Below are 26,836 nucleotides of genomic sequence, written 5' to 3'. Positions count from 1 at the left end.
CAAGCCGGATGATTCTAAAACTATCGCCTCTTCCCCAGATCACCAACTCTCCCCGCATAGAATTTTTCTCCTATATTCCCTACACCCCTGACCCTCGTCATCCTTTTGTATAGTACTGTATATTTCTGCACTTTAGACCTTGTTTGTACACCTTTGTATGTCTTGTAAAGTGCTCTGATACCCTCACAGGTCAAGTTAGCGCTCTATAAAACACTAAATAAATAAATAATTAATTGATGTACTACCTTAGTTGTTCCTCTTACATATTTTATGTACAGCGCTTTGTTACCCTTTAGGGTCATGTTCGTGCTTTAGAAAACCTTTCAAATGAATAAATAAATTGTGTAAGAATGAACCAGATGATGGAACATGCCACCCCTGGGTGGGTTAGGGCTTCTGTCCTATAAGAAATACATTTCTGGTTCTACCAACCAGGTAGGATTTTTCTCTAGTGCTTAGGACAGGATAGTGGTCATAACTTTCCTCTTTGGGCATCTTTGTTCGTGCTATTTAACGTGCAAACAGACGTAGATTACTTAAAATATTTTTGCCAAAAGGTGATGCTGTAGCAGCCAAAACTACCATGGAAGGGGGTACGGGTGGTGGAGGAACAAGCTACATTAATCCCAGCAAAACACACATGCTCTTTGACAGCCTTCTACAGTATGTATTCAAAAGCAAAGTAAGGACACTAAAATAAAACTCCACTTGTACGGATCACTTAGAGGAATAGAAGACCTTAGGAACAGTACTCAAACAATGCTAACATTAGTTATATGAAGCATACCACAGCTTAAGGCTTACATTTTAAATTCCAGGCCAACAAAATTATGTGGTACGATGTTTTGTAGCATGATGCAAGAACCACATTATTTACCCTAATGAGAAAGGTAAAAACACCCACACACAGCAATGAAATTTAGAGTTCCTCTTTTGATTAATGAACTCGATAAATGTTCTTTATTATAAATCTGTTTTCCACCCGCTTTGGATAATGTGAATATATATATATATATACCTATATATATCTATATATATATATATATACATATATATATATATTACAATCAAACATTTGCCTTTGTCCTGATTTATCGCTAACCCGGCATCTTCCAATTTGAATTTTTCTCTGAATCTACTCACCTTTACATTCAATCCTGTTAATCAACTACAACACACTTAACAAAACATTACTTAACGTAACTATTGTGTTACTTACACGCTGGACTCATCCTGAAGTCGTTTTAAAATCTCTAAAAGGCTAAGGAGGCCGTCAGGACCAAAATTCTGTACCCAGCTGTGAAGACAAAATGAAGAGGAGTACACCTGAGTATTCAAATTGACAGAAATCCAGAAATGCAACTTTCGTCATACAACTAAGTGTTTAGTTAGATGTATTTTGTACTGTGAAAGTGCAGTTACAAACTTAATAATTTTCTTCAATCTTAGCACTTTCAATGTGGCATTACAAGGTGATTGTCCAACACCTATGCACAAAGAGCCATCTCAAAACATGGGAGGACAATTAGCAGCTCGTAATGCATACCAATACTCTTAGCCATCCTAGATCTTACTAAAACGCAACATTGCAACATACCCAGTTTCAAGATTGAAACTGCTCAACTGTTTGGAATAATATTACACTGTTGTGGCTTACAATTTTAGCTTATAGCATGCCCACCTCACCCTTCAGCATTTCAGAACCCCTCTACTTGCAATAAGTATGTTCCATTATGTAAATGGCTGCCCAAAACAATGCTAGGAGTTTGCCTGCATGCTTTAAGTGGCTAATAACCTTCCGGAGACATTCTCATTCCTAACAGCTTGGAAGCACAGTTTGATAAATTGCGGGTAGGTAAAGAGTTTGGGATTTCTTGTTCAGGAATATGCTTCAGTGATCGGGCACATAGCCTGACTGACTGCTACCATCACACCAAACCCTTATATGGGAAGGCTGGAAAGACTCATCTGTGATTGAGCTACACTTTGGTTTCTTTTTTTCTTTTTATTTAACCATAGTGAACATGAACTAGCTACTTACCTGTGGTAACACTCTTTCTGGTGTATATTCTATCTACAGTTTTCTCCTCATAACAAGGTGAATTTTTCAGCAATGCTCTTCCTGCATGCTACTAGATGCCAAAGTGTGGCACCACAAGGACTCTGTTTCGCACCGTGATGGAGTGGAGCCACATATAAATATCACCCTGTGCTTTCGAACTGGTTTCTTATTCTTTCTTCTTTAAGGCGCTAAGAAGCAGAGCACTTAAAACAAATTGCAGGTAACAGTGTGCTAAAACCTAGATTGGATCTTATTAAGATATTTATGAGCCCACTTCAGACCGGACAGGTAAGAGGGTAGAAAGGATTCTAAAGTTTGAGTATAAACTAGAAAGTGTATTACAAAACGTAAGTAACTATTTCATCTGATAGAAAACGCTAACTACAAATTCCTCACCTTTAGAATAGCTATCATAGTCTGAGAAGTGGACTTAGTTGAGGAAACCTTGGAGGAGCAAGTGGGCAAAATGGTCCTCCTGTCGGACCCGAAAGTCAAGGCAGTAGTGTTCCATGAACCTGTGCAGAGATGTTCATGCTGAAACCAAGCAGATGTCCACAACCGGCACCCCCAGCCTATGCGGATGCTGCTTTAGCAGCCATGACACTGCTGGAATGGATTGCATCCTGGCCAGTGCATAGTGGATTTAGAGGCAGGGGAAAATCCGATCTGGAGCTGGTCTTTTTCTGCACTGCTTTCCCTTTCTTTGCACCAGAGAATCCCACAAAAAGCTCATCATTCACACAATAGTCTTCCCTGCAGTCAACGTGGAGACTCCTTTTAGGGCCGAGCCTATGGCCCCTCTCTAATTCTTCTGAAGGATGAGATGCAGCAATAAAAAGTTGGCAGCGAAATGTATTAGCCAATGTGAAAAGGTGTCACAACTTTAGGTAAGAAGGCTGCCCTGGTCTTCAGCATCAATTTGTTTAGGAAGAAAGTAGTGTAGGTCAAGTCACTCATTCGGTGTGCAGAGGCGATGGCAATTAGGAAACTTGTTTTGACCTTCAGCAGTCACAGTGAGCAGCTGTGTATTGGCTTAAAGAAAAGATCATTCTCCTTTAAACTCCATTTCTACATGACAAACAGCTTTGGGAGAACCAGGCAAGAAAGACCTTTGCTAAAGAACAAGTTGCTTAGCTTCAGTAACGATATACCTGTAGTTAGTTATAGATTCCTTATATTAGAATTACCCCCAGGCGTCAGACTGGCGATGGAAAGTTTCTTTGTCAGCAGTAAATCTGCGTGTCGGAGGGTGGCGTCAGTTGGCTCCACGTCCATCATCGGCGACGTGGTCACCGGGATGACGTAGCGGCAGCTACTTAGACGCTGCCCTCGCGCGCGGACGTCACTTCTGTACACGACTAAGTACCAGAAACGCAGAGCCATGCAAGACACTGACAACTGGTGCACAAAGCTAGGGCCCTAAAACGTTGTCCTCACCCCTAGAAATCAGTTTGCAGAACGAAAAGGATGGGTGGGGCGGTAAGCAATCTATAAGTAACTAGTGTTTCTTACAGATATATGGTCATCGAAGGTAAGTAACTTGGTCCTCTGAAATAAACACGTTAGTTATAGATTCCTTACCTTAGAATAGATACCCTAGCAATAACAACCCCGGTGTTGGGTCTGCGAACCAAGATCACACCAGAAAGTCCTGGATAACAGCGGTCTCTCCAGATTTGGCTGTCCAGACAGTAGTGTTTAGTAAACGTGTGCATCGATGCCCACGTGGCCGCCTGACAGATGTCATTTAGAGGAACTCCGCTTCCCAAGGCAGTAGTGGCTGCTGTCGCCCTGGTGGAATGGGTGGGTAGCCCAACCGGAGGCTCCTTTTTAGCCAGAGAATAGCATGCGTCAATACACAAAACGACCCATCAAGAAATGGTGTGTTTCTGTACAGCCCGACCTTTCTTGGCACCCAAGTAGCCAACAAAGAGCTGGTCATCCACCCGGAACGGTTTTGTGCGATCCAGATAGAAAGTGAGCGCACGTTTTGGGTCCCAACGGTGGAGCCTCTCTTCCTCCTTTGAAGGATGTGGAGACGGAAAGAAGGTGGGAAAAGTAATGGTCTGCCCGATGTGGATAACAGTGACCACCTTAAAAGGATGGACGGGTCCTGAGAACCACCTTGCCCAGATGGACAGACAGAAAAGGAGGTTTGGAAGAAAGGTCCTGGAGCTCACTCACCCTCCGAGCAAGAGTGATGGCTATCAGGAAAGCAGTCTTAAGAATCGAGAGTCTTAAAGAACAGTTATGAAGCGGTTCAAAGGGAGCGCACATCAAATAGGTAAGAACAAGATTCAAGTCCCACTGAGGCATAATGAAGGGGATTGGAGGAAAGAGATGCGTTAAGGGCATTAGATACGGCGGAGGAAGTAAGGGTCACTGAGGTGTAACAATAGAAGACGGTAGCCAATACGCATTGGCCTGGAAGATCAATGTAGTTTGCTGTTTATATTGCACTTTAAAGAATCATTGTTACCCGTTGGAAACATATGACTGGTAACGGATTGGAAAAATAAAGAAAAAGTATACAACGTATAAGTGTTCGAGGAGTTTGTGCCGCCCTACAACGGGTTGTGGAATACAACCATGCAGTCTATGCATATCTATCTATATAGTATTGGCAAAGTCTTGGGCCATCCCCTGCCCTGGGGTGCTAATGGTACCCTTATCAGCTTTCTCTACAGGTGCCACCTCTGTAACAGAGCCAACCCTACGCCTGGTCACAAAACCGCCATGCCACTTCACAGAGGCCCTACTCCAGAAACGGAAAAGAAGAGGGAGATTTTGTTTTTGGACAATTTCATAAAATATCTGATATTCGATCAAGATAAAAGTCTAAACATCTCTGGCATCTGACTAAGATCCTTGACCTGGTAAAGTAGGCCAATGAATCAGGGAATCGTATCACCAAGATTGACATCAACAGGCCATCGTTTTTTAGAGAATGCCAATGTAAATTCAACAGAGGAAGAGATTAGCTTCATTTTAAAAAAGGCTTCAAGTGAGGAGACCTTGCAAAAATAAAAGGCAGGTCCAGTAGATTGGAGGGTGCAGGGACTTTTGAGAAACCCTTTCTTAAGGAATTAAGAAAGTTAATTTCCAAAAGTACCAATCTAGTTAAAGCCCAAGTCTCCATCAAAAGTCTTTTTACCTAGCTGATGCAGACTATTTTTGGCTAGCTGTTTCTCAGAACACGGCCCTCAGAAAGGCAAAGGGTTTACGGAGAACAGATCATAAGTTATTCAAGGGCTTCTTCACCTAAAGCAGCATTAGCTGAGGCTGCACCTTTCAATGAGGTTCCAAGGGTGCAGACAACAAACAAGGAGGCTTCTCAGGCAAGGATGATCACTATCTCCATACCCTCACAAAGTAAAAAATAGTGGGGAGGGGAGGGGGGGACAATTCCTTCATAAATGTGGAATTGTGAAATAACACTGGGGTACGTCAGAATGGTTAGTGTTTTCAAGCTGCTCTACAGAACTCTTGACACAAACAATGCCGCCCCAAGTCTTTTCTATTTCAGCATAGTATGGTCTGATTGACCAAGAGGTCGATGCTTGGAATGCAAAAGCACCATGTGATCTCCACTGAAAGGGTTTCTTGAGAAATCTATGTGTGGTAGGTAAAAAGGACATAGGCTTGTGATACAACTGCAAGAGTTCAATGAATGTCTTGCATATGACCACTTCAAGGTGGAAGGATCCAATCTCATCCAGGATGCCATCAGCATGGTACCCCTAAACTTAAAAGGATCTTATCTGATGGTGCTCATCTTCACCCGTAAATTTGAAAAGGGCTGGTCTGCTGGTGCCCATCTTCACCCCAACTGGAATTTCTTGAGGTCACACTTTTTTTTTAGCCTGTCCTTGGTCCCACGGTCCTTTAACCATGGTTAAGGAATCTCTAACGTCCCGGAGGCAAGGGTGATTGTCTGTCTAGAGGATATTCTGCTAATGGATCAGTGTTTTAGGAACCACTGCTCCCTGGCAGCTGAGTTACTCCAGGATCTCAAAATAATCATCCATGGAGACAAGTTCAGGCTGATTCTCCAGCAGAAGACAGTATTTTGGGGATTTGTCATCTACCAGGTGGCAGCTACACTGAGTCTTCACTGTTATCCAGGGGTTACTGAGGCAGACATGATTAGGGATAGGATGTTATTGCCCCATTTAACAAGAAGAAAGATTATGGGTCTTCTTTCCTCTTCCCCTGCGACTACTCAAGGCCGCTTGCACAAGAAAGGGTTTCACACACAGATAGAGCACTCATAAAGGAGGCCAGGCCAGCTATTACGTGTTGAGTGGATCACATGGTGACCTGAAATAAGAGTATCTTTGCAGGAAGAAACAGATTTGATGATAAAGTTTGATGACAGTCACCTTATCTTAGGGGCCACACGTGGAATTGTATCAATGGGAGGGAAGAAGTCAGAAGACTTCTCTTCATCTCAATTACCTGGAGCTCTTGGTAGGCTCCTTTGCGGTAAAGGGCCAAGGACAAGTTCACATGATGCATAGTCTTGAAGATTGACAATATGCTGCAGTAATTTTATAAATCATCTGGAAGAAAGGTGATTTGAACTCTGTACAGAGCATCAGCAGAGTTAGCCAGGTATTTTTGACACTTCCGCCTATACAATCGCATTTTTGTGATGGCAGAATATCTACTACGAAACCATCATTTGGTGACAGACTGGCATTCAGACAGACTTGGGGCACAAGCAAATGTTAGTTGGACCCCAGGGATAATCAGGAGGCAGACGGGCAGGTGGGGTGCATTCTCAACTGGCCAAGTCACATAAAAAAACAATATTTCAGATCACAATGTATTTCAGCTATTACTTGAACACAGGAGTAGCGGCAGTGGATGCATTCTTGAAGAACAGATTCAGTAGAGTTATGTCACTCATCAGAAGGGTGACATCTCAAGCACAGAGACAGAAAGCAGATACTTTATAGAGCATGTCAACATGAATGTCCCAAGTTTGGGCTGAAGTTCCTGGATGGTTGCAGCTGATGGCATGGAAGACCACAGATTATGTATGGAAATCTCAAATCTTTCAATCCAGGCTGCATCTCTTTTACACAAAGCATGGGCAGAGGGCACAATTTAAAGGTACATATCATACTGCGTACAATGGTCACATTTTATGGAACAGGTCTTGTATCATTTGATGGCAGAAACTGCCCACAATGAGAATTTTCTTTTGGAACTGGCAAGATCAACACTTTCAGATTGGCTATTTTGGCCAGTATTGCTCCTGTGAATAATGTAAAGTTCATGGAGCACCATCTTGTTTCTAGGCTGATAAGGAGAATTTGTATGTTGACCTAAATCCAATACATTAGGAGATCTCAACAAAGTATTGAATCTATTTCTATTAGGTTTCAGAATTCCAACAAGATAAATTAGCTCTAGCTCCCAACATTGACTCATTTGCTGTTTGTTAACAGAATGATAGAGGGAACAATCCACGCAGTCATAAGCAACCACCTCTCTTTGCACTGGACTCCTCTTATAAATTGCATATTTCACTAACTAATTCCTTTTTCTTGGTCTGAATATTGCCTCAGTATTGTTAAAGTAGAATATCTTAACACCTTTTTCTTTCGTTGAGGAATGATCTGGAGAATTAAAAGTAAGCAAAGAGAGTCGGATTAATTAAGAAATCGGATTTAGCTTTTTGGACTGGAGATAATTTTTCTTTAAATTCAGGACCAGTTATAGGTCTTTAGGTACCCCATTAATATCTCAGATCCTTTGTTGCACTCCACTGAAGGGTTCACTTCACTAGAAAAAACTAGGTCAACATTTATAAAAACATCTGAAGTAACTTTAGCTAAAAAAAAAACAAATAAAAAAAAAAAACAGCAATGAATTCTTACCAAGCTTTAAAACGATACGTTTTATATAGGTAATCGGTAGAGAGAGTCTGAATCTCAACAACCTCTACCTAATACAATGGTTACTAGGAAGGCTACATTTGATTAAATGTCTTTGAACGCAGGTCCGAAGAATGCTGGAGGCATTGACACATGATAGGTCTTTAAGCTCTTGGGAGTGTTTTGCACCCAACAAGAAAGTTAAGTTGTAGCTTTGGGCGGGTGGCAAGTATATATAAGGATGTGATGTACAGTAAGAAAATAAATTACCTACTTGTAGTTCTCTAGTAGTGGTACCTTTCATAGATTCACATGCTTGAATCATTCCCCATCATCGAAGTAAGAGTCCTATTGAAAAGCTGTGTAATGTTAAACATAGCCTAGAAAGGCTTCAAAACTTTCACTTTAGAAACACTGTCATTTTTAAAAAGAGACAACATTTTAACGTTCAACAAATCACACTCCTCTCAGAGGCTTCTATCTCTCCGATTTTCAGAGCACAAGTGTGAATAAGCACAATATTTAAGAGAAGGTGAGCCTCGAAGCGGAGGAGGGGGGGGATACATGTGAATCTATGATAGATACCAATGCTAGAGAACTACAGTTACAGCTAAGTAACTGATTTTCTTACTCCAGTAATTGATCTTCCATAGAGTCACATGCATAAATCAGATAAAATAGCAGTTGACTAACACATTTTTTGTATGAACATCAGAATAAAATTGTATGTATAGCAATACATCTCTACATATACATATTTTTAAAAAAATGTAAACTGTGCAAAACACATTAGAGGATGGTGGGTATGACTTACTGCGATGGCTCACCTTTACTGGAAAAAATGCTGTAATACCGCCTGGCCCACTGTCGCATTTCTGTGGACTGTGGAATCCCTTACTGCGTAAAGGCGTGCCTATTCTTGTCGCTGCTCTGCAGATATCTTGGATAGGCACACCCGCAAACAGCACTGTCGAATTTGATACACTTCAGGTTGAATGAGCTCGCATCCCTGTTTGCAGAGGCGTGTCAGCTTTCGGATGACAAAATTGTATGGCATTGACTATCCATCGTTTGATGCTCTGTTTCGAGAGTGGATAACCATTTCTAGGAGCACGATGCAACTTATAACGGATTGGATTTGCGGAAGTGTTTCGTTTTGACAAGGTAAAATTTGAGACATCTCTACACATCTAAGGAATGTAATATCCTTTCTGCTGCAGCCTTGGGATCTGGGAAAAAGTCTTTAGAATTATCAGTTCATTTAAGTGGAAATCCAATGGTACTTTTGGAATGCATTTTGGATTTGTTCGCAGAATCCCCCTGCCATTCATTCCTAAATTGTAGAAAAGGTTCTGAAATGGTGAAAGCCTGATTTCAACAACCTGTATAACTGAGGCGAGTGCCAACATGAGCACCATTTCCCATGACAGAAATGTAATGTCCGTTTTTGGATGGGCTCGATTGGCCCTTTCATTAGTTGGGAATGGACACTGTTCAATTGCTTGAGTGGGGGGAGGACGCCTCACTGGTAGGAAGACACTGAATAAACCTTGAGAAATTGTTTGATGAGTCCGCTAGATCACAATGAAAGTGATGTCAGTGATCTTCGGAAGTAGAATATGGTCGCTAGGTTAGCCTTAATCGAAGCAAGAGCGAGACTTGGTTGTGTTAGATATAGTAACTAAGGAAGGATTTCTTCCGCCGTAATTCATACATGGTCACATTGGACTGCTTCCATTTCAGGCTGCAACTCTTGTTTGTACTAACTGAACGAGTCTTGGCTAAAATATCCCTACATTCTTCTGGGATGGTCATATGCACAAATTCGTTAAATACAGGAGCCAGGCCGACAAGTGCATGGATTTCTGATCCAGGAGAAGTACTCAACTATGGCTCATGGTCAGTAAAGACGGAAGCGTTTGTAGTTGGATGTGGTGTCCTTCTCACAGAAGTAACTATGAACCAATGTTGCCGTGGCCACCACAGGGCGATGAGAAGGAGCATGCCAGACTCTGCATCTTCATGAGAATCCTTGTGAGGATAGGAGTATGAAAAAAAAGTGTAGGCAAAGATTACAGTCTGTGTGATCGAAAACACATTGCCCCACGACCCCGGTTGTGGATTTCAGCTTGCGTAGAACTGGCATTTCCAGGTTTTGGGATGTTGCGAACAGGGCAAACACAAGGAGATGGACGGAGCGCTGAAACTTTTCAGACACTCACCCCCAGTCACAGATCTGAGTTTAACCCATCATAGTTCAACCCAGATCAGTGACTGGGGGTGCGTGTCTGAAAAGCTTCAGCGCTCTGTCCATCATCTCCTGGTGTTTGCTTTGTTTGCTGTAAGTTGGCAGGGTATGCCCATACGTGGTTCCCTTGCTCACTTTGCCATTAGATTCACGCTAGCCTGGCTGATGAGGGCGGTTAGCCTGAAACCGGTCCCAGGATGCTTGCTTCCAGTCCAGGGAAGACCTGGCTTGGCAGTTCGGACTGGGCTGTTCCCATAAGGCGCAGGGTTAAGACTAATTTGCATATAGCTAGGTCTGAACAGGGGTGGCGAAATGAGCTACAGAACGATGATGGATTCAACCCAGATCTGTGACTGGGGTGTCTGAAAAGCTTAAGCGCTCCGTCCATCATCTTCTTTTGTTTGCCATGTGGCCAACAGGTCCAGATTTGATCTGCCCCATTGATGAAAGATTTCCTACGGGACATACTTCGTAAAAAGTAGTTCTCAACTAGCTTAGAGGGTATGTGGAATTCTGCTTTCCCAGCTCATATTCTGCCTTCAGATTCACCTAGTGACTGATCGTCCACTATCAGATTCTCTGCACCTCTTGGGACAGCGCGTTTGAGACCTCGTGCTACCTTGTTTGTTGACGTAGTGAATGGTTGTGGAGTTGTATGTGTGGATAAGCACTGAAGAGCTTCTCATATTTATAAGGAGTGTTTGTAAGGCTAGAAGTACTGCCTTGAGTTCTAACAGGTTGATGTGAAGAAGCAGCTGAGATGGCTCCCATTTGCCGGTGACTTGGAAGCCATGCAGATGAGATCCCCAGCCCTCTAAGGCAGCGTCTGAGGTGATTACCAACCGGGAAGCTTAGGGGTATGTTTGACAAGGCTACAGAAAGATTTGCCTCGAGTCCACCAAGATCGAGCTGTGTGCCTTACCAGAATGACATGGATGGTATCGTCAAAAGAGCCTTGAATTTGGATCCACTGCCTGACCAGCTCCTCTTGCAACAGTCGCATTCGCAAACAGCAGGACGGAACTAAGGGAATGCAAAAGGACATAATTTCTAGCAGGGATTGATAGAGGCATACAGAAAATTATTTTTTTCTTTGCAATCAATGTGCTAAGAGCAACAATCTTGTCCGTCTTTCTGGTGTGGGGAATTCTTTGTTCAGTACGATATCCAGTGTAGCCCCAAATAACGTTATCCTCTTGGATGGCGGAAGGGCTGACTTTTGTGGATTTAGAGTAAGGCCCAATGTACTGGAAAGGCGTATACAGCCGTTGGTTGACCTATGCGCAAACCCGTGCAAAGGTGGCTTGAGAAGCCAGTCGTTGAGGTATGGTACAACTTGGTGGGTTTTTTTGCCTTGAGAATGCAGTTACTGGTGCGAGGCACTTTGTGAACCTCCTGTATGACTTTAGTTTCCGTTCTGGGGCGTATTGTAGCAGCTAGTCACCCTGGGTGCTCCCCCTCCGCATATGTTTGTGCCGACGCATACTTGCCCATGTGTAACTTCAGTGGTAGCTATTTCATTATATTCCTCCACTTTGGTTTGTTTATCACTTAGGAGAGGCATATCCCCTGTAAGTTGATGTTTCAGTTCCAGGTCTGTTATTTATTTTTTCTAGGAGCGTCCAACGAGCTCTGAACCTATATTATCGGTAAAAAAATCTCTGATGATTTGCCATAGTGCTGCCTTAAAGGCAGAGTCTAACAGTGGATCTGGTGGGAATTGCCATGTAAAGGCTGAGGGTTGGCAGTTATGTAGTTGTAACTAACACTGGTGAGTGGTCAGAGTAGGTGCAAGGTAACACTTCACATATAGTTACCCTTGGAACCAGACTTTTAGAGATTAGCCAGTAATCTATTTATGTGTGTGTGTGTCATGCACTTTTGAGTAATGGGTGTATCCTACTTCCGCGTTTGAACAGTACCTACATGCATCTAACAATCGCAGCTGCCGATAATTTACATGGTGGGCCTTTTGCTCCATCTAGTGCCGGATTCAGAACACAATTAAGATCTCCACCCCACATCAGAGGGAAGTCACTGTGCGGATGCAAACAGACATTGAGTGAGTGGTAGAACTGCAGGTTGTTGTGATTAAGGCCATAGGGCCCAACTAGCAGCAGAGTCAAATCTTCCTTATGGCAGTGTGCCACCACAAACTGCCAGCCGAATCGACCCTTGCTTCTTATAACTTAACTGAGGGTTTGTGGTCTACCATGATTAGAACACCCAGTGCATGCGAGGTAAACCTGCTGTGCTGAATTCACCTTGTAATCTATGTTGTGTCAGTGCCAAACTATTGGGGGTTAAGTGTGTCGGATGGCTACATCTACTTTATGTCGCTTGAAATAAGCTACTATTTTTCATATTTTCCTATTATCATTAAGCGCTCTGACATTTCAAGTGAGGAATCTAATCTGTGGGCCAGAGCGTTGGTTGGTTATTCCTTTTCTTTTATCCAACTATTTATCATAATTGGTGTTTGCACTCAGTAGTCATGAGTAGTCAGACAATCTACATAATATTTTGAGTGTTTGATTCTAATCTAACATTAACAGTCCCATTACAAGTCCCACCCAAGCTATACATTCCCCAACTTTGCAAAGTAGTAATATAGCCCCCACCCCCCTTGACCGCAGTATACCCCTCAAAAACATACAAAAGTAAATTAACTACAAGTAGTTTTGCACACATGGGGGTGGATGTTGCCGGACCTTCTCCTCGCCCCAGGTCCAACCTTTTTCTTAAGACATTATCATCGATGGGTCTTCCATATGTCATTTAGGTGTAGCTTCCTGATGGCAGCTCTCAGTCCCAAGACCCTCTCCCTAGCGTTTAAAGTATTCCTATCAGTTCCCTTCAGTAAACATACCAAAGTACAGGCTAGTGGTAGTGCTAGCAACCTTACCAGTATCTTGTGGTTGAGGGGAGGGAGAAGGGCAATCCCTTCCTCCTTCCATGACATGTCTTTATTATGATGGTGCTTCTGCCAAAGGGGGTTGTAACACTGGTCAGCCATTCAGACTTCGAGATATAATGGTCCTTCATTAGCGTCCTTATCTGTGGCAGTAACTACAGTGGCTTGAAGTGATCTTGACAGTACTATACGTCTCATTGTTCCTCATTATCCAGCAAATCTGCTTCCCTATCAGGAGTATTTTTAAGGTGACTCCTTTTCGCGTATTCTTCTCCTTTTGATGAACTGAAGAACTGTCTTGGGATCAGAAAAGATGTGCGTCTTCCCTTCCGCTGTAACACGCAGTTTAGCAGGTTATATCATGTTGTATTGTACGTTGAGCTCACGTTATAGCCTCCTAACTGGCACAAATTGGCGAAGGGCTTCCGGGACCTTATTGCGTGAAGTCCGGGTAGATAGACTTTGCCATGCGTCGAAACAGTTCCAGGAGCTCTCTTGCTTTCGGTAGCGCCACATCCTGGTCCCCGTAATTTAGCAATTTTGTGACTATTGGACGGGGGTTTGCACCTGGGACCAGTCTTGGCGCCATGGAGTGATGAGCACATTCTACCACAAATATATCCGAAAACTGGTCTCTGCCCATCGTGCTAACAAGTATGAAAAAATAGCTCCACGTTTCGTGTATTGGTAGATTCTGCAATTCCGGTTATGCGCAGGTTGGTGCCCCTAGAGGGCGCTTCGAATCTTCAATTGGAGGGTTTGGCGTAGTCCATCCAATTTTTGCTCCTGGCTGAGTCTTCATTGATTACGTCCTGCACATCCGAGACTCTTTTTTCAACAGTGTCCAGTCTCTGTGCTTGTTTGTCTAGTCTCTCTGATATTCTGTCCATACGGAATGAGAGGGCATCTATTTTCCCATCAATTTTTTGTTAGGCTACGTTGCATAGCTGCTAATATTTGCCTTATGTCTGCATCCGCCATAGGGTCACTAGCTTCCGGGCCCGAGTCAGTGGCAGCTGTGTCCGCATCTCTGGATATGGTGGCTCTTCGTGGCTCGAATTGCAGCTTTGTCTGTGCTTTGTCTGTTTTCCCCATGTTGATAACGTATTGTGGGAGGGACTCCATGGTGCAGCGAATCTGCTCTGAAGAAACACCTGTGCTGTCAACACGAGCTGTGTAGTCTTTATTATTCTCTACTTTACTGCATTGCTGGTCAATTGCCGGTTTTGAAGTGTCTCACCATGCCATGCATGACCTACCACATGACCTTGGTCCTTTCTAACTATATCTAGCTGGCATGGATCTAAAGTCAGTGCAGCATCTGGTTATGGTTTTGCTGCTTTTATTTGCAAGTCTGTCTACTAACAACGGTCTTGTCACTTTAATTTAGGCTACCATTGCACTTAGCGTGCTAATCATGTGTGTATAAGCGTCCTCTCCTAGCCATGCCACATCACCCCACTGTATTAGGATACAAGTTGGTTTTGCGAGGACCTGTCTCACCTCAATGTAGGTGTTTGCGTTGCGCTGGTGTTGCCTTGAAGTGCCTTAGTCTCTTCTCTCCTCTGTGCCCTTCTGTTGCGCAATGGTGAGTGTGCAGTTCCACTTCTGGGCTTGCTTTATATTGGTCTTCGATCCATGGACCAGAGTAGGCATAACCGGTCCGCCGGTACTACCGCAGTTCTGCTTGCCATTGATTTTCTGGCTCTTCCATTGCCAATACGGATTAGTTACTTACCTGTAATCCTAGTTCTCTTCCAGGGGTATACTCATCAAAATCATAAGCACTGAATTATCTCCGCCCATAAGCGGGAACCCGGAACATATAGGCTAATAGATATATATGTGTAAAATATATAAAAAGAGTACATAGTACTAAAAGAATTATACACATATACATGTATAAACTAATAATATGCAGCCCTAACCATAACCAATAAGCTAATAAAGCCCTAATTACATGCCTTCTGCAGAATGAAAATAATCTATAAAATCAAATGCAAGAAAAGGACCTGAGCTAGCCTAAGTAGGCTGCATAAACAAATAACATCCCTGTACAGAAAAGGAGACTGTCACCTCGCCTTTAAGGCCTCAGAGAATCTGGACACTTTGCCTTTAAGGCCTCCAGGGGTGACTCTGCTCCCATCATGCCCCACAGTGACAGTTAGGTCAGTTCTTTTGTACGGTATATGAAACCTTGCAGGAACCTGCACACAGAATACAATAATAATATATCAAAACACAATGCTACTACTCGCCAAGCTCCCAAGGTGGAGGAGGTGACCTGATTGGGGGTTACACCTTTCTCAGGCCTTCAAGAAAATCTTTCACCACCGGCATCCTAAAGAAAGAAGTCTGGTTAGGTGACTTTCTGTAAGCGGTGATAGCTGCAAGATGAACTTTAATAGAGTTAAACTGAAGGCCAGACTTATCCAAATGCAGCAAATAAGGCAAGACCACCTGTTCTTGACCTTGGATGGGGTCATGCCCGTTGTCCACGCACCACAGAAATAAGCGTTTCCATTTGAAGCCATACTACCTCCTTGTAGAAGGTCGCTTTGCCTCTTTAAGGATATGCATACAGTCCGGATTCAACTGTAAGTGACCATACTGGATGATTTCAGGAGCCATGCTGCCAGGCGTAGGGAGGACAAGTTGGGATGGAACACTCTCCCCTCCTGCTTGGAGAGAAGATCCGGGCGACACAGCAATCTCCTGTGTGGAACTTCCGACAACTGAAGGTCTGGAAACCACAACTGGCGAGGCCACTCTGGAGCAATAAGAATCATCCGGGAGTTAGTCCTGTACATCTTGTTGAGCACTGTCGGTATCAGCGGGGTCGGTGGAAAAGTGTACAGTAAGTTCTGACACGCATTCTTTTGAGACCTGACTTGGGGAAACCTGGATGCGAAGACGGGGCATTTTGCGCTTCCCGCGTCTGCAAACAGGTCGATGTATGGAGTTCCCCATGCCTGAAAGATGTTGTCTGCGACTTTGTCGTTGAGGACCCAGTCGTGAGCCTCGACAAAGTTTCTGCTGAGGAAGTCCGCCTGAGAGTTGAGGGAGCCCGGCAGATGTATCACCACTATCGATAAGTCTCTCGCCAGTAACCAGTGCCATATGGTTTGGGCATCCATGGAGAGTGTCCTTGACCTGGTACCCCACTGTTTGTTCAAGTAATACATTGTTGTTATATTGTCTGTTTGAACCAAAAGGGACAGAGATTTGACCGATGGAAACAGGGACTTGAGGGCTAGATGTATTGCTCTTAGTTCCAGCAGATTGATGTGATAGCCTCTCTCGAACTCCGACCATAGCCCTTATACTTTTAGAGGGCCCATATGAGCACCCCAAACCTGGAGAGAGGCGTCTGTGATCAGAGTCTGTGTTGAAGGACCTTGATGGAACGGCGCTCTTCCCATTAAATGAGACCTCTTCATCCACCATCGAAGGGAATCTCTGGCAGTCTGATGAAGAACAAATATGCTACTTACCAGTATGCATCTGTTCTTGGCATATAGGGCTGCTGGCATTCATATCTGTGCATAGATCGCCGCCTAGTGTTGGGTCCGGATGATTGCACATTGTTGTCCTGAAAGAGTCTTCGAAGTATCACGAGATAGGTGGCTCCTCCCCTGGACTACAGTGCGCATGGGCATCGACTCCATCCTCAGATTGTTTTTAGCCATTGTGGCCAAGATGGAGTGAAACTAAGTGAATGATGACCATGCTAGAAGTATGTGTGAATTCTGCAGCTGCTACGGGCGCCGGGGAGAAGGGCGGGCGATATGATTGTCAGCAGCCCTACATGCCAAGAACAGATGCATACTGGTAAGTAGCATATTCCGTTCGAGGCATGTGGGCTGCTGAATTCATATCTGTGCATAGAATACATAGCAGTCCCTCCATTAACGGCGGCCGCCCGTGCCAGCTGCAGCAGTTTGGAAAAGTGTTTTGAGAACAGCCTGCTCTACAGCTGCCTGCTGTTTGGAGTGCACATCAACACAATACTGCTTTGTAAATGTGTGTGTGGTAGACCATGTGGCTGCTCTACATATGTCTTCCAAAGGAATATTTCCAAGGAATGCCATAGAGGCCCCCATCTTTCTGGTAGAGTGGGCCCTTGGTGGAAAGGTGAGAGTACGTTTGGCTTTCAGATAGCAGATCTGGATACATTTAACGATCCACCTAGCAATACCAGCCTTGGAAATGGGGTTACCTTTGTGGTGTGGTGCAAAGGCAACAAAGAGTTGCTTAGCCTTCCTAAAATCCTTGGTCCTATCGTTGTAATACATCAGCGCCCTTTTGACGTCAAGGGTGTGGAGCATTCTCTTCGCCAATGACTCAGGATTTTGGAAGAAAACAGGCAATTCAATAGTCTGGTTGATCTGGAACTGAGACACGACCGTAGGAAGGAATTTAGGGTTAGTGCGAAGCACTACCCTGTTAGAATGAATTTGAATAAATGGCTCTTGGATAGTTAGGGCTTGCAGTTCACTAACTCGCCGTAGCGACGTAATCGCTATGAGGAAAGCCACTTTCCACGTCAAGAATTGAATCTCGCAAGAATGCAGTGGTTCAAAGGGAGGACCCATCAGCCAGGTGAGGACCACATTGAGGTTCCACTCCGGAGCTGGTTGAGTCCGCGGAGGAATGACTCGTTTGAGTCCTTCTAGAAAGGCCTTAATGGCAGGCCCTCTGAAGAGTGAGAGGTGCTGCCTGTTCTGGAGATAAGCGGCCATCGCAGATAGATGTATGCGAATGGAAGCATAGGCCAGATTACATTTGTACAGATGGAAAAGGTAACAGATGATGTTCTGAATAGACGCATCTAGCGGGTTAATGTTGTGGTCTGCACAATAAACGACAAACCACTTCCATTTTGCTGCATAGCATGCTCTGGTGGTGGGCTTCCTTGCCTCCGGAATGATGTCCATACAGTCAGAAGGCAAGTGCAGATAGCCAAACTCTAAGACTTCAGGAGCCAGATCGCCAGGTTGAGCTGTTGCGGATCTGGATGCTGAATGTCACCATGGCTCTGCGTCAGAAGGCTGGGCGTGAGACGTAGCCTCTGATGCGGTACCACGGACAGTTCTAGAAACGTGGTGTACCATGGTTGGCGAGCCCACGTTGGAGCAACCAGGATGAGAGTCATCGAGTGCTGCCTGAGCTTGCGTGCCACCAGCGGTATCAGAGGTGCTGGGGGAAAAGCGTACGCAAATTTGCCTGGCCAGTTCATCCATATCGCATTGCCCTGCGACTGTGGGTGTGGGGACCTGGCGGCGAAGCTTTGGCATTTTGCGTTCTCCCTTGTGGCGAACAGGTCTATCTTTGGATGACCCCACCTTTGGAAGTACGGGTGGAGGACTGATGGATGTATCTACCACTCGTGCATTTGGTGGCTGTGCCTGCTAAGCAGGTTCGCCATCTGATTGTCCTTGCCCGGGAGGTGTTCAGCCATGAGGAAGATGTTCCTCCGAATGGCCCACTTCCACATGCTCTGAGCCAGATGAGACAGCTGCGGAGAGTGTGTTCCTCCCTGCTTTTGAATGTAGTACAAGGCTGTCATGTTGTCCGTCCGGATCAACACGACCTTGTTGCACAGATGTACTTTGAAGGCTTTGAGTGCCATGAAGATCGCCATCAGTTCGAGAACATTGATGTGCATCTTCCGTTGCTGTTGCGTCCATAGTCCCTGCACTGTGTAATGGAGTACATGAGCTCCCCATCCCTGGAGAGAGGCGTTCGTTGTCAGGATGATCTGTGGCACAGACTCTTGGAAAGGTCTGCCCTTGCAAAGGTTTTGTGGATTCCACCAATGCAGAGAGTTGTATGCCCGACCGCTCACCAACACTAGGTCTTTCAACTGCCCGTGAGCCTGAGTCCACTGACGTGCTAAGCACTCCTGAAGCGGGCACATATGTAGTCTCGCGTGCGGGACTATGGAAATGCAGGAGGCCATCATGCCTATCAACTGCATGAACACTCTTGCTGGAAGCGAGTGTTGAGGTCTGAACTTCTGTATCAGCGATTGAATACTGCTGACCTTCACTGAATTTGGCTGTGCTGTGGCTGCCAGAGTGTTTATGGTCGCACCCGGATACTGCCGTATGTGGGCGGGTTGGAGGTGGGATTTTGGGTAATTCAGTGAGAATCCCAGATCGTGCAGGAGGTGAATGGTGTGGGACATGTGGGAGGCACACTGCTGGGCTGACTTTACCTGGATGAGCCAGTCGTCCAGATAAGGATAGACGTGGATGTTCCGTCTCCTGAGATGCGCCGCCACTGTCGCCAGGCACTTTGTGAACACCCTGGGTGCCGTGGTGACACCGAAAGGCAAAACTTTGAACTGGTAGTGCTGGTTTTGTATGGTGAACCGGAGGTATTTCCTGTGTGAAGGGTGCAGTGGAATGTGAAAGTACGCATCCTTTAGGTCTAAAGTTGCGAGAAAATCCCCCTGACTGAGCAACGGGAACACTTGCTGCAGGGTCAGCATATGGAAGTGCTCCGACAGGATGTAATGGTTGAGTGGCCTGAGGTCCAGAATGGGCCTGAGGGACCCGTCCTTCTTTGGTATTAAGAAGTAAAGGGAGTACACCCCTGTGCCTCTTTCTTGCATAGGAACAAGCTCTATTGCTCCTTTTTGCAGCATAACGGTGACTTCCTGCTGCAATAAGTGCAAATGCTCGGCCGACATAGGACGGTTTCTCGGGGGCATGTTGGGTGGAGTGGAAGTTAACTCTAGACAATAACCGAATTGGATAGGTTTCCTGGCCCACCTGTCTGTGGTGATGGACTTCCAGACGGGCAGGAACTGCTGAAGTCTCCCCCAACCGGTGTTGTATGGTCGGGGGGCAGTGACAAGGCGTCACTGTTTGCTGGTGGCAGAGGATCTGGAGCTGTTGTTTCCACGACCTCTGCCCTTGGCGCTGTTACCACGATATCCACCTCGACTCTTGTTTGTGTATGTGGACTGAGTGTTGCCCTTGTAGTACTGCGTGGACTGGGAGAGCTGGCCCCTGGAAACGCCTCTAGTGCTTGAGCGAAGAAAAGACCCACCCCGAAACTGCTGGGACTGCAAGGCACCCATGGATTTCGCATTCTCCGTGTCCTTTTTTATCTTTTCTAGGGTGGTGTCAACCTCCGGGCCAAACAGGTGATCTGGGTTGACTGTTTGGTTAAGGATGGTGGTTTGGATTTCTGGCTTAAATCCAGAGATTCTCAGCCAGGCATGTCGCCGTAGCATAACACTAGTGTTTATTGCTCTGGCAGCGGTATCAGCTGCGTCCAGAGCGCACTTAATTGAAGCGTTAGAGATCAACTTCCCTTCCTGAATCAGCATCTCAGCCGCCTCCTTGTATTCATCAGGCAGGTGCTGCAACAGGGTCTCCAGTGTGTCGTAGTGTGCCCTGTCATAGCGCGCCAGAAGCGCTTGTGTGTGAGAAATGCACCAGATGTTGGCTGCCTGTGCTGCTACCCTCTTCCCCGATGCCTCAAAGACCTTGGATTCTTTGTCTGGGGGAGGAGCATCACCCGTAGTCTGAGAATTAGCCCTCTTCCAGATATTCGAGACAACAAGGGAGTCCAGAGGCAACTGTCATTGATGTAGGTAGGATCAGTAGGCGCCGACTTGTATTTCTTTCTCAATCCTAGGGTTTATCACCCTCGCCCTGGTAGGTTCTTTAAAGATCTCAGCAGCATGCTTTAAAACACCTTTCAGCATAGGCAGAGTCTTAACAGTTTTTTCTGATACTGAGACGGTATCAAAAAGGAAATAGACATCCACAGGGTCAGCATGGAGCTGTACGTTGTGATTGTTAGCTGCCCGCTCAATGAGGGCATTGAAAGCTGCAGAGTCTTCTGTAGGGGACGTTTTTGCAGAAAAAAGTTGAGGGTCTTGTCCTGATTGAGGATCACCACCAGCTGCCCAGGGTTCGTTGGTATCCTCAGGGTCTGTATAGACCGGATAACTGTACTCATCATCATCATCATCCCCCTCTCCAGCGTCCACATCCGAGTAAGTGGGCGAAACATTATGAGTCTGTGGGGAAAGTGGTTCCACCAAGGCTGGAGTGAAAGCAGAGTCCTTCTTTTTCTTGAGAGGGATCTTGTAAGACTCCATTGGGCGTTCTGGGGCGATTTTCCGCTTGTGGAGGGAAAGCTTGCCTGTTTCAGCATCGATGAAGTGTTCCTGATGCTCGTCCACTGAAGGCCGTTGAGGTCGCGGGCCGGGGACCACCGCTGACGACTTCGGCGCCGAGGAGACTTTTTCGGGCACGCCGGCGACTGCCTTAGGAGCGAAAGCCTTCGGCGCTGTCTTCGGCGGCAACGTGAAATGGATGGGCGGGGACACCTTAAGTGGTTTCTCCACCGGTTTCGTAGGCGGAGGATCCTTCGGGCCGACTGACGCGGTCCCGTCCCTGATACGCTGCAGGGAGTCCGTCACCTTCTTGGTGAACGCGGCGGATGGGCGCGCCGGTTCAATGGAATCCCTCGAGGTCACACCTGGAGTCGACTCTCGGGGCACGGTGCCCTTGGCCTTGTCCTGCTGACGCGGAGTCGCGAGAACCTTCGGGTCATCCAGCCGCTTCTTCGGGTCGCCGACAGCCTTCTTCGGGTCGCTGAGGCTTTTACCGGCGTCGACCGTCTTCGGCGCCGATGCGCTCGGCCACCTTCACTTTAGTATTCGGCGCGGCAGACTTCGTCTCGACGCCCTTGACTTGAGCCTTCGGCTCGACAGCCACTTTCGGCTTCTTCGGCGCCGAGGTCTCAGAGGCCTTGGAGCTGACCAAAGCGATGCGCACTTTCGGTTTCGAGGACAGCACCTGCGCAGTATCTGCAGTCGAGACCGTAGGTTTCGCTTTCGGTTTCGTTTTGCCAGGGAGTGGCTCGACAGCAATGTCCGTGGCCGAGCCCGAAGGCGGGGCCGTAGAACCCATAGTGAGATCTTGGGTAAGGCCCGAAGGCGATCCCTCGACCCGAGCCTTATAAATTGGCACGGCCCCAGAGTCAGTTTTCAGTTTGAGGAAGCTCCTCATACGAGTTATCCTCCATGGCCCCGAGGGCCCCGTCGTCGTCCCCTACCTCTTCAACGACTTCTTCGGCCTCTAACATCTCTGCATCCGCGTCGTAGTCGTAGTCGACGTCCGACGCGGGGTTTGATTCAGAAACGTCCTGGATAGATTTGTCCTCGACATCCCCTGCATCGAAGATGTCCACAGGCGCCGGTGCAGCATGCTGGGCCTCCTGGCGCGCAGCTCGTCGAAGCTTAAGCGTCTTCTTGGAACTGAAGCGTGAACAAGCCATACACTTGTCTTCATCGTGGTCCGGCGACAGACACTTGTTGCACACCGGGTGGACGTCGATGTGGAGATACTTCGAGTTGCAGACGGGACATCTCTTGAATGGACTTCGTTCCATGATGGACGGTCGATAGGTCTGCAGCGTCGACTGGGCCTTCCGCGCCGAGAGCACGCGGGTGTAGAGATTCCGGCTCGGAACCGAGCTGGAAGAACTAAGACCGAACGCAAGACTATACCGACGTATTAGACTAAAGACCTTTTGGTCTCAAGAAAGTTTTCTATCGATTCCGACAAGAGGGAATTCAAAGACATCCGAACCAAATGGCGGAAAAAAACAAGCAATCTGAGGATGGAGTCGATGCCCATGCGCACTGTAGTCCAGGGGAGGAGCCACCTATCTCGTGATACTTCGAAGACTCTTCCAGGACAACAATGTGCAATCATCCGGACCCAACACTAGGCGGCGATCTATGCACAGATATGAATTCAGCGACCCACATGCCTCGAACCTATTTGATCCTCCCATCGCCCCGACTTCTGCATCCATTGATCTTCCAAGCACTGCTGGAGAGGACGCATGTGCAACCTTGCGTTTGGAACTATGAAGATGCATGACGCCATGGACCCTAGAAGAGACGATACCTGGCGAACTGTCGGGAAGCTGGTATGCAGAAGAGTTTGACACTTTGTTCGTATTGATAAACACCTCTCCCCCGAAGGACACACGTTTACCTTTTCTGAGGTAGTGAATCTTCTGTGTTGTATTTAGTATGGACTTCTTGAAGTTGACATGAAGCCTCAACCTGCGCAGAAGCTGAAGACACCTCGCCAGATGCTCTTCCAGTAGAGATGGGGACAAACTTTTCACAAGCCAATCGTCGAAATAAGGATAAATGAAAATTCTCTGCTTCTGAAGGAAAGCAGCCACCACTGCCACACATTTGAAGAAAGTATGTGGAGCTGACTTCAGTCCGAACAGGACCCTTCTTCCTCGATCAAGAGAATAGTCATTGATTTCTTTGCGAAAGTGGAACTCTCTCTATTTTTTTATTTAATAGACTGTTTACTTCCTTTAGTAGAAGACTGTAATGCTGATGACCAACACCTTTTGGAGTCACATCAGGTGGTGGACTTTTGAACTTGAGGAGGTATCCGTTTTGAACAATGTTTAGAACCCATTTGTCTTTGGTCAATCCTCTCCACTCGTCTAGATACAAGGCAAAGCTTCCTCCCACCGGAGTGGACAACAGTCTTAGAGGAAGTTCTGTCTCATTGCTTCTGAGGCTGCTTTGGAAACTGCAGACTGTTGCCTGTTTCCACCTCTGCCTCGTCCAGGTCTGCGTTGCTGAAACGGCGACCTTTGTTGAGACTGGCCCTGGTTCTACGAAGACCAGTTCGACATTTGCCCACGCTGCTGAAAAGACTTTTTGTCGTAGGGGCGAAATAGACGGAGAAACGCGTTCTACTTTTCTAGGCCAACAGCTTTCAGAGTATCAAGCTCAGCTTTCATTTTGGCCATCTCATCGTCCGCATGAGATCCAAATAATGTTGTCCCGTTGAATGGCAGATTGACTATTTTTCTTTGGGCATCAGGGCTTAAGGCCCGTTAGGCGAAGCCATGCAGACCGCCTGGGGCATATGCCGTGGGCTGCTAGATCCGCAGAATCAGCCGCCGCACTAATACTTTGGTTTGCAACCAATCCACCTTCTTCCACAATCTCAAGGAAGTCCTTCTGATCCTCCTTAGGCAACTTCTCCGCAAACCTAGACATAAGAGTCCCATAGGAGGCAGTCATAGCGACTCAGCAGAGCCGCAGCACTAGCAACTCTCATGACGGACCCAGCCGTATTACACATCCTCCGCCCCAAGGAGTCCATGTTTTTGCTGTCCTTCTCCGGTGGAGCAGATGAGACGGACGTACCCGAATAAGCTTTCCAGGCCGCCGCCACTATAAGTGAATCTGGTGGAGGATCAGTGCGCAGAAAAAGAGGATCCTGATCCGGTGCCTTGTATTTTTTCGCAATTCTAGAGGGCCCTGAGCCCACTGTAGCTGATGTCAAAAAAGTCTTCATCGCCGGTTCTAACAAACCTGGCACCAACAGAAGAAGAGGCTTAGCAGATGATTTATGATGTAGGGTTTCAAATATAACTGAAGATTTCACAGGAGGCACTGCCATAGTTATATTGAATTTGCTAGCCCCACGGCACAATACTTCATTGAAAATCCTCAAATCATCCACAGGATATATCCTGGAAGGTGGTGTTGATGAAATCGTGGGGGAATAGTCTCTGTAAGACGACCTCGTTGAGGTGGATGAGGCAGGAGATCTGTGCCTCCTCCTAGGAGACGGAGACCGATGAGACCTACTGCGATCCCTAGAGTGTGAATGCCTCTTTACTGGATCCTGGATTGTCTTGGAGACCCACCAGCCGGTGGTCTTGAAGCTTCCAAGGTAAGAGGCCTGCTATCAGGCTTGGGCTGCATCTTCCAATGACGGATGCTCTCCAACCATCTAGGAGATATGGTCGCAGGCGGTGATCTACGCACCGGAGAGCCATCTGGGGTAACCTGCACAATTTGTATTCACATCGACGAAGAAGAAGAGCTCCGAATAGACTGCGGAGTTCTAGACACCGGTGTATGCACCTCTCTGGGTCCCTCGACGTTGAATGTCTCGACGTCGAACCAAAATGAGCCACAATAAAAGACTCCTTATGAGGAGAGGCTCTGACCGATGGAGACCTGTTCGACGATGCCCTCGACATCAGGTCTTTCGACGTCGACCGTAGATGGTCAGCCAATGTCCTCGCCGTCGGCTCCGACCTCGACAAAGACCTATGAGAGGTCCGAGAGGCCGATCTAGAAGGTATCCACGCCGACCGTGAAGCAGGTGGCGACTTTCTCGACGTCAGTTGCCTTTTCAACGTCGAATGAGCCTTTTCATGCCTCGAGTCCGAGGCATGCCTAGACGTCGACCCATGGATCGACGGCGACCTCGATCTACTTCTTTCTCAGGTCTCAACGTCGATCCACTTCTATCTCTCGAAAAAATAGGAAAAAACTAAATTCTGACTGAAAAAAAATCCGATTCAGTCGAGCTCCAGTTCCAGGTTCCTCACAGAACAAGCCGGAAAAAGAACTGACCTAACTGTCACCTTTGGGGCATGATGGGAGCAGAATCCCTCTGGAGGCCTTAAAGGCAATGTGTTCAGATTCTCTGAGGCCTTAAAGGCGAGGTGACAGTCTCCTTTTCTGTACAGGGATGTTATTTGTTTATGCAGCCTACTTAGGCTAATTGCCTTTTATTACCTGTTCTTTGATGAAAATAAAAGGTTGTCTTCTGTGAAATGCATTTAAGGCTCAGGTCCTTTTCTTGCATTTGATTTTATAATTATTTTCATTCTGCAGAAGGCATGTAATTAGGACTTTATTAGCCTATTGGTTATGGTTAGGGATGCATATTATTAGTTTATACATGTATAGTGTATAATTCTTTTAGTACTATGTACTCTTTTTATATATTTTACACATATATATGTATTAGCCTATATGTTCCGGGTTCCCGCTTATGGGCAGAGATAATTCAGTGCTTATGACTATTGATGAGTATACCCTGGAAGAGAACTATGTGTATATGGGTCAGCCCAGACTCCTTCGCGGTGGGTTCCTGCTATCTCCTCTCACGCGGCTCAACTGGGTACCATTGAGCCACCAGGCAACCCCTCTGCAGCTTCTTTCAGCCGATCTCTCTCACTGCTCTCTGCCACCGTGACAGCCCAGGTCCTCTCACCTGCTCCGCAGCCTTGGTCTCCCTTACTTGCTCACGGCACATGGAGCTGGGATGTTCCGGGGCGTACCTTCTGGACTACAGGCGCGCTCTCCACCCTGCAGGCCTAGGTCTCCCCTCATTGCAACCACCATCAGGCCTCACTCTCGATTTCCTTTTGCAGATGGCACCTCTTGCCAGTCACCAGGCTCCATATGCAGGCCTTACAATATCCGCCCCCCCTTACGGATATCAGCAGGCACTTCCCTGTCTCTCGGGGGGGGGGGGGGGGGGGGAGATCTTCTGGCAGGGCGGTCGCTCCACAGTCTCACCAGGTCACGCTCCCGCACGCTCTAGGCACGGCTCTCCATTTCTCCATACCCAACGTTAGTTTTCACCAGGCTTTCTATCCTGGAGACTTCCGCTTTGGACCACAGGATGTTCCCAAGGTACGTTTGTGTCGTCTTATTCAAGGATTCTGTAGGATAATGTAAGTTGGGTCTCTGGAGCTTTGCTACTCTGCAGCCATCTTGGAGTCAGGCAAGCTCAGCCCCTGGTTGGAATACAGTTGTGCTACCCCAGGTGGTTTGCACAAAACTACAACGGCTCCTTTAAGGGCCTCCCTTAACTCTGAGGCAAGGGTCATCACACGATACA

At 46.5% G+C, this 26,836-nt stretch overlaps 1 protein-coding gene across 1 annotated transcript in view; it reads right to left on the bottom strand.

The window, feature by feature from the left end:
* DIAPH1 (diaphanous related formin 1) overlaps positions 1-26,836 on the bottom strand; it is a 1,314,985-nt gene that overhangs the window by 887,129 nt on the left and 401,020 nt on the right. The window contains exon 6 of the mRNA XM_086931364.1: positions 1,220-1,297. Within this exon, the coding sequence (XP_086787490.1) occupies positions 1,220-1,297 (78 nt within the window). The remainder of the gene's footprint in view (positions 1-1,219; positions 1,298-26,836) is intronic.

This window comes from Lissotriton vulgaris, chromosome 7, assembly GCF_964263255.1.
Source record: "Lissotriton vulgaris chromosome 7, aLisVul1.2, whole genome shotgun sequence".
In the NCBI taxonomy this organism is placed as follows: Eukaryota; Metazoa; Chordata; class Amphibia; order Caudata; family Salamandridae; genus Lissotriton; species Lissotriton vulgaris.
This window is presented reverse-complemented; position numbering and strand designations above follow the sequence as displayed.